Here is a 9,113-nt window from a genome sequence, read left to right as displayed (position 1 = left end):
GTCAGAGGCTCCGGGATTCTGTAGTAATGAAATTATATTTTAATGTAGTCAAGTGTGGGGCCCGGTTGGGAATCGGCTTTATTAATCCCTAATCGAGCTCCACGTCACCCACCCCGTTTGGGGGGCGTGACAAGTTTGTGATTCCTACGTTTGAAAAACATTAGGAAATTGCCCTTCTTCGATGTTGAATTGGGCATCAATGGGAATATCACCACCATAGCCAGAAGAAGCCATTATGAAAAATAAGAGAGATTGAGAGCGCTTTGAGAGAGATTAAGAGAGATCGAGAGAGATTTAAGCGAGATTAAGAGAGATTTGAGAGAGATTTGAGAGACACTAAGAGAGATTTGAGAGAGATTGAGAGAAATTGAGAGAGAATGAGAGTTTTTGGGTAAGGAAAATGGTTGGGGGAGGGGGGGTATTTATAGGAAAATTTTTGGATTGAAAAAAAAAAATTTCCCCCAAAAATTCGGTTCCAACGCCTAGTAGAATTCAGGCACTCGGATTGGGTCGGGCAATTCGGGCAACAGTAAAAAATATAGCCGTTGGGGTTTGAATTTTCGGACAAAAATTGGGCGGCGGTCGGTTCGGGCAAGAAAATCCGTTGGGTTCAAAATTCGGGTAGAATTCGGGCTAACAGTAAAAAAATTCGGGCAACGGGCAAAATTTGGGGTAACAGTCAAAAAAATTCGGGCAAAGTTTGGGCAAAAATCAGGCAAATTCGGGTTACGCCGGAAAATTTTTTAAAAAAATCTGGCGGGCGGCAAGGTCGACTTTTACACCGGCGGTGGGCAGCCAGAATTGATTTTTTTCAAGCTGCCCGTGCCCGACCAAATATCTCGGATGGACGGCGAATGGCACCTGCCCGCCGTCCCCGAAAATTTTTGGGCACCAGGCATGCCCGCCGCCCGAAGTTGCACCACTACCCTCACCTAAAAATATTTAGGAAGTAAGATATTTCTATGAGTCTGATCTTAATTCCCACCTCAAATCTAGAAGAAGTATTAATGGGATGTTTATTTTAAGGGTTCGTCTATGATTCTGAATCATGATTATTGGTTCTCTACGGTGTTTTTCTCTCATAAAAAATTTGAATTTCAAAAATTAGAATCATGAATCATGATTTTGAATCTATGAACCAAACGTTCAATAAGTTCCTTTTTCTTGAAGAAAGAGGAGCAGCAACTTTAAAAAAAAAAAAAAAAAAAAACTAAATATGCCCTAACTTTAGTTTTAGTTATTTTTTTGGTAGAAACTTCAATTTATTTATTTCCTCCATACAAGCTGAGGTTTTTTTTTTTTTTTTTTTTTTTTTTTTTTTTTTTTTTTTTTGAAGTGCAGTTATATATTATCATTATTATTTCTAATTTATTTAATAAAACAGGAGAATCGAATATTAATTCCATTGGAATTTAATTGTTGATAGTAGCAAATATTTTTTCCCAAAGAAAATAATAGTAAACATCTAAAACAAAAAAGTCCTGTGATCTTGCAAAGAAAATGGTTGTAACAAGTAAAAATAAGGTATATGTATTAAGTTTCTGACGTGTTCGCATTAAGCATGTTATGGAATTGAATGAGAGATGAGCAGATGGGTGATACTTTACTTGTATATATACATCAAGAAAGACACATTTATTAACATCGATAATAATTAAGTTATGACCTAATATTTTAAGGCATGAAACTCAGCTGGAAGTATAGACTTCATAATTATTAACTTTTATTAGGAGTCATAATAATTAATTTTTCATCAAAATGTTTATGGTAGTTCATAGCCTCCTAACAAAAGTTTCTTGCGCTGTAGTCTTGTGACTTGTCATTGTATATATTATATACCTATATAACTATCAACTAAGTATTCGTGTAGAAATTCTTCATAAAAAAAAAATGATATTACATGCGATAGTAGCATCCTACTCATGACGAGGCCAAATCAATTTAACAGTTCTCATCTTAGCAAAGAGCTTCAATCGCCTCAGTATCCTCCACTCATTGAATTTTCTGTGGTTATAATTAAGTAGTAATTAAGCCGGGATTCAATACTAACTATATAGTCGTTTTGTCATACAACGACGTTAAGGATTAACCTTTGATACATTTTGAATGACAATTCAAATTTTTTACTATTAAAAATTTAAAATTCAGCACAATTTTTTTATTCAAACTTATGAAAAAAAACACCCGTAAATCTATTTGCTATTATATTTAGCTGATTTTCATTTCATGATGATGGAAATAATTAGTCTATCTTTTTTTTAAGACTTTTTTGGGTAGACTAGCTTACTGATAGGATTAATTTTTGACTATTAAATCTGATCAAAATCACATTAAATTAAAAAATTATACAAAAAAGATAATGTCTAATATAAATTTAACGATTAAAAAAATAAAGAACTATCAGTAATTTATGCTATGTTTGGTTAGAGGATTCAAACTATGATTTGAATTATGATTCATGGTTCACTATAGTATTTTCTTTCATAAAAAATACACATAAATAAAAAATAATTCTAATCACATAATTTTAATTCATGAATTAAACATCTCCTTAATTTTTTTAGTCATACGAGAAAAATTCCCTTATTTTTTTTTCTTGCCACTTTAGTGTGACCTACGTATACACGTGTCATATTGTATTATTGTATGTAAAATTAGTAAGAGATATGATCATGGCAGAGTCGCTTTCGATCAAGCTGCGCGTGCTTCTGCAGGACTGACCACACTGACCCATCTTCAGTCCAAGTTTCCATCAATGGCTTAGACAAAATGGCGATTCTCTTGAAAGCCATTTATGATCGTCTTCTATTGATGACTTTAATTAATTAATATATCCCTGTTGACTACTGAAAATAACCTTCGACATATCACACTCACAGATATGCTAAAGCATGATAACTAATCAGATGGTGGCAGATAAAAAAGCTCTATACAGCTACGATAATAGAATATTAACCTTTTAATGTATACTTAACACTTTTCATGATATTTAATTTGGAGGTCAGTTCTATTGGCCCTAATGCAGTCAAGGTTTATTGATCGACGTTTATTGTCTTTCATGTAGTAGTGATTGCACCAAAAATCAACAAATGCATTCTTCGGCCTCTTGAAAAAAAACATTTTAACAAATCTTGATTTTTTGAGGAAAAAATTGAACAATAAATCAGAGAAAAAAAAAGTCATCCAACGAACTTAAAGTTTGATACATGTATGAAGAGTTTTAAAATAAGAAAATTTTAGATTTTTCTCATATATATGTTGCTTCTTTAATATGTTTTGTGCTTAATTTTGTTTTTGTTTTTCTTTCTTTCTTAGGCTTTTTATGATTTTATTTTGTAAGACATTTTATTTTCTTTTCTTTTAATAAATTTTCACTAATTCCAAAACAAAAACTACACGTATTGATTTCATGGTCTATAAAAATAAATAAATAAATGGTAATGTCTTGTTTTAGGTTATGTGTTAATTGCCTAGTGTTTTGTTGCCTACTTAATAGTTCTATATTGCAAGAAGAATTTTCGTTTCGATTTGGAATTGGATTGTATGATTCTTTTGACTCGATCGAGTACTGTTTTCTATTTTTGTGATTGGATTTTTTTGTTCTCAATTCAAGTGTCGTCCAAAGTATTATATATATATATATATATATTGGTTTTGGTTTGTCTTTTTACCAAGTTTCGTTATTAAATTGACTAAATAAACAAGAAACTTAAAATAATAAAGAGAGACAGGAGAAATGGTAATACGGTTCGATAATTATCTATTATGTGAGGTCACGTTCAAACGTTTGAACAATCCACTAAGCAAATAAGGTTATAACTCAAATGAACTTATTCAACTCTAGACTCATTCTCTAAATACGACACCTATAAACTTGTAACTACCCAATGGACTTACTCATCGAGCTCTCCTTAACTTAACGTTGAAATCCCTTCAACTCTTAATTTTCTCGAGAAAACTTAAATTTCTTCTCCCAAATAAATAAGAATACAAGTGTTTACCAAATGATTTGACTTTTTAAAATTCTGAGATTCTCAAGGTGTGCTAAGACCTTTGTGAAACTCCAATTGAATAGCCAAACATGCCAACTATAAGAAACTTTAATGCAGTCCATGACTCACAGTCAGTCTGTGCAGACTTTGTTGCAACAAATGCTGCAACAGAGCGGTAAAATCCGAGCCAAAGTCAACATTCTGCAGAATACGAATATCTCCTCCATAAAATGCACTATATTTCTTACAGATCACTTCATGAACCTGGACAGAATAATACCTCAAAGCATAAACGACTTTCCCAATTAAATTTCAAGTTTCCAACAATGCACATAAGTTGATATTTTCCAAATCAATCAAATACAACTAATTTGACACAGTTTCCCAATCATGTTTGCTGCATAATCTGAGTTTCCTTATTGCTTTCAATCAGCCACAAAGTTTCCAAAACAGACTCTCAATTAAATCATTAATAGGAATCCGAAATCCTCATATCAAGCAAAAGGAAAACAATCCACAATTCTCCAAAAGGAAACCTGCAGCAAAACTCAAAACAAAACATTCCCCAAATAATGTCTTTGTTGTCAATCATCCCTCAATCCGATCATCATCAAATCTCGCCCAAAGTAATGCCAACATAAAAAATGAATCAAAGCCGAATGAGGCAAATATCAAGGCTAAAATCCCAACAATATATATTATATATATGTAGGTGGCTATATGTATTTATACACACCCTTCTCTTGCAGCATAGAACTTCTATACGCACATTTCCCGATATCTTTTATAGTTTTTAGAAAGAACCTCTTTAATATAATTTTCTAAAACAAGCTGATCACAATTTTAAGGAAAAAAGAATAAATCTGTTTGAGTGAAGTAATAACGCTTTAAATACTGTAATGCTTAAAAACAAAAGGCAAAAGATGATCAACTTGCGCTCTGCACTTCATCACCAACCATATTAAAATATGATATGTTAAATTAAAAATATAAAAAGAAGCAAAGAAAATGATGGATTTTTTGTTTCTTTTTCCTTTATCGGTGAAAATGGCATGTGAATGCGTGGATATGAAAGTGCCCAGATGAAAAAAGTAACTAGTATTTTGAAAAAGTGAAAAAAGAAATATTCAATCTCTATTTTTATTGTATATTTTTTTCCATCATTGAGCAAGAGTAATTATTGTCTTCACATGACTACATCGAGTTCTCATGAGAATCACACTGGGACAATTATGGGATCCCTTCTCCTTTACACGTATGCAAAAATATTTAATCTTGTGATCTACCAGCATAAATGAACCATATATATACACGTGTATACATATATGCACTAGTTGTAACCTAGTATATGAACACATGAAGATCAAACGGTATAAGCATATTTTATTAATGCAAATTATGAATCTTTATCATAATAAACAGCATACTAATATTACAAAAAATTTAATTAGATAATTTATTCCTCGCTACAAACTTTCCCTAGATTCATAAACATGCAGCAGTCAAAGATTAGAGGCATGGCACAAATACCCAAAAACAATTAAATTATAATAGTCGATTAATAATTAGATATTGTTAATTCACAACATAGTAACTAATTGGGGTACCCTTACATAATCTAAAACTTCCCACATTTAAAGGAAAAACAGAATGTTTATATATAGGAAACTATTTTCTCATTTTCCTTCTGTTTTGCCTATTTACACTAATTATAATGAGATCTAGATAATTAGAATACGTTAATTAGAAGTAATCAACATGATGTGGGATTTGATAAGGTTCTTCCCTCTCTTTCTTGCTCAACTTGGGCATGTAATTAGGACCTCTTCTAATAACATTATTCTTGATTTTCAAATGATCTCTTGGCACTTCCGGAGGCTTAACTGACCTAATCAAAGCCCAATTCACACCTTTAAAAAACTCATGTCGTTTGATTTCCACCGAACCCTTTAAACTTCCAATCCTTTTCTTTGGATTCTTCAACAAAAGCTTGCTAATTAGGTCTTGAACTTTGACCATTTCTTCATACTCTTTGGCACTAGTGACACCAATTCTAGGGAAAGTCAACGGCTGTTTGAGAATGTTGACTAAAGTCTTCTCATTGTTTTCTCCCTTGAAAGGAGTCCTACCGTAGAGCATCTCGTAGAGGAACACTCCCAATGTCCACCAATCCACCGCGCTTCCATGCCCTTGCGCTGATATCACCTCTGGGGCCAAATATTCGTGTGTCCCCACAAAGGATTTCGACATTGCGTTGATGGGTTCGGCCACTAATTCTGGACCGTCCATTTGTATTACTTGCTTATGATCATGATTATGGTCATGATCGTGATGATGATCATGGTGGGCTTGTTCTGTAATGGTCCTAATCACCTTTGGTTTCTTTTTAATCCATCTTGCGGCCAAGAAGCAGGAGAGGACGGGCTGCATGGGAGCGGCGCAAGATGGTGTCACGCATTTGATGATCATCTTGTTGTCGTTTGCCGTTTCTTTGATGTCGTATTGGCGTCTGACGAGCTTCGGAACGACGTCGCATTTAAGAGAGAGGTCGAAATCCGAGAGCATGATGTGGCCGTCCTCTCTGACGAGAACATTCTCAGGCTTCAAGTCTCTGTAAACTATGCCCATCATGTGGAGATACTCTAGGGCTAATATTGTCTCTGCAGCGTAAAACCTGTCATAATTAATTAAATAATTAGTCTCTTTTGCATAAAGTAAATCAAAGCAACAGATTCAATTAACGTTACTAAACAAAAACCTAAAGTACATATTACAGCCTTTGAGACTAATAAATTAAGCTAGTTAGTGGGAAAATACTATGTACTAGGTAGTTTTTTTTTTCTTTTTTCTTTTATTTTGAGAAAAATAGTATTAGTTGCTTATGCCTTTGTATGTATATAACATTTATACTATATGTGGGTACATGCTAAAAAAAAAGCACTTGTAATATATACAATTTTCAAACTAGGATTATGTCATTTTTAACTTGTTTCAATCAAAGAACTTTCTACTGTAGGACAATGATTTGTGTTTCTGTTCGTTAGATTTATCGAAATTTGAGAAACCTAAACAAGATTTTAGTACGTTTTTAGAGTATGATGCTTATTAATTAAAGAAAAATTTAACGTAATTAAAAGTTTTTTTCCGGGCAAGATATTCTTTTAGCACCTTAGAAAGATTTTTTTTTTCTTTTTTACCCTACTACTAAATATCTCCAAAATTTGCATGTACTAACTTTAAAAAGGGTGGTTAAAAAAAATAAATACATGCCTCTGTGTCAATTTGTTTGATTCAAATATAATTCTGACTTCACTTCACGTACATCAGATTTTAGAAATAAACAAGACACAATATACCATATTATAATTAAATATAAAGTAATATCATTAATGACAAATAATAATAATAAACTTACTTAGCAGATGAAATGCTAAAGCGTTTCCCAGGCTGGCGTTGCCTAGCAGAGTACAAGTCCCCACCGGGGCAAAACTCCATAACCAAGCAAGAGTAATGAGAAGCCTCAAACTCAGCATACAAAGTTGGCAAAAAAGGGTGATCAAGCATCCCAAGAATCTCCTTCTCCATCTCAGCCCTCTGCAACTTCTTCCTGATGGCCAGCGCTTCCCGGTCGACGACTTTCATGGCGTAGAAGCACTGCGGGAGCCCCACGACCGGGTTTCTAATTTGGCAGAGGTAGACGTTGCCGAGATCTCCGCTTCCGAGGCGGCGGAGGAGGCGGAAGTGGTCAAGCCCGACACGGCCGCCTCTCGAGCAACGGAGGCGTTGCATCGCCTCGTAGGCGGCTTGGTTGGCCTTGTGGGGCTTGTGGGAGGTGAAGGTAGTCGAGGAGGAGACGTCGGTGACTGCGGACGAGACTGAGCTTCGGCGGTGGCTGCCGAAGCTGAGGTTGCTCATCCAGCTCCGGCTCGAGTCGGGGACGGTTATGGAGGAGCAGCTGCTGTCGTAGTCCGAGTCATGATCTAGTTTTGATGTTAGGTTGTTCGCCATTAATGTTAATGTTTGTGGTTGCCAAAGAAAAAGAAGAAGAGGAAGAAGGAGAAGTTATTGCATGTGTGTGTGTGTTTAAGGAGGGTTTCTTTTGATGTTGTTTTCAGCCTTTTTATATAGAGGTTTTGTGGGTTACATAGTGACTCGGTATCGTTGTTGTTGCTGTTGTTGTTGTTGTTGTTGTTGTTGTTGTTGTTGTCAGCCTTTTTATATAGAGGTTTTGTGGGTTACATAGTGACTCGGTATCGTTGTTGTTGCTGTTGTTGTTGTTGTTGTTGTTGTTGTTGTTGTTGTTGTTGTTGTTGTTGTTGTTGTTGTTGTTGTTGTTGTTGTTGTTGTTGTTGTTGTTGTTGTTGTTGTTGTTGTTGTTGTTGTTGTTGTTGTTGTTGTTGTTGTTGTTGTTGTTGTTGTTGTTGTTGTTGTTGTTGTTGTTGTTGTTGTTGTTGTTGTTGTTGTTGTTGTTGTTGTTGTTGTTGTTGTTGTTGTTGTTGTTGTTGTTATTATTATTACTACTACAACTTTTGTTTTTGAAAAGAAGGTTACAAATTCGCGCTTTTGTCTATGGACACTAAATAGAAAAAAAGAAGAATACTATAGTATTATTAATCCTTTTTTTTTTTACTAATCATGAATTGTAGTTATCTAAATTTATGTAATTAGAATACACACCATGATCATATACACCATGATGACATATGAATGAGTAGTTTAGTAAAGAGCAATAATTTGATCATGCTGCTTGATATATATTACTGCTCGATGAAAGTAACAATTAGGTATTATGGTTATTGTTCATTTAGTAAACTATTATTGTTATTTTTTGTTCTTTTAACTATTTACAGCCATATATATATATATATATATATATACGTGGCAAAGTTATTCAAAATGGGTATATAATCTTTAAAACTCTTATTAATGATCATCGTTATTAAAATAAAAACAAACATTGTTGTTTTAGTCTTAGTAATCATTACTGATTTTTAAATTAAACGGGAAAAACCATCATGTAAAATTATGTGAATCCTCTTATAATAGTTGGTATGCGCCAAAATCAACATATAAATAATTTGGAATTTTTTTTTTGAAATGTAAATAATTGTTATTATTAAA

The 9,113-nt window shown here is 33.7% G+C and overlaps 1 protein-coding gene across 1 annotated transcript; it reads right to left on the bottom strand.

Moving 5' to 3' along the window:
- Positions 1–5,566: 5,566 nt before the first annotated feature.
- LOC21384872 (protein kinase PINOID 2) lies at positions 5,567–8,075 on the bottom strand. Its single transcript, XM_010092167.2, has 2 exons — positions 7,408–8,075; positions 5,567–6,666 (listed from the first exon to the last, which is right to left on the bottom strand). The coding sequence occupies exons 1-2, from the start codon at positions 7,998–8,000 to the stop codon at positions 5,736–5,738; spliced, it is 1,524 nt and encodes a 507-aa protein (XP_010090469.1). The 5' UTR covers positions 8,001–8,075; the 3' UTR covers positions 5,567–5,735.
- Between the last annotated feature and the right edge of the window lie 1,038 nt (positions 8,076–9,113).

This window comes from Morus notabilis, unplaced genomic scaffold (assembly GCF_000414095.1).
Source record: "Morus notabilis unplaced genomic scaffold, ASM41409v2 Scaffold1882, whole genome shotgun sequence".
In the NCBI taxonomy this organism is placed as follows: domain Eukaryota; kingdom Viridiplantae; phylum Streptophyta; class Magnoliopsida; order Rosales; family Moraceae; genus Morus; species Morus notabilis.
This window is presented reverse-complemented; position numbering and strand designations above follow the sequence as displayed.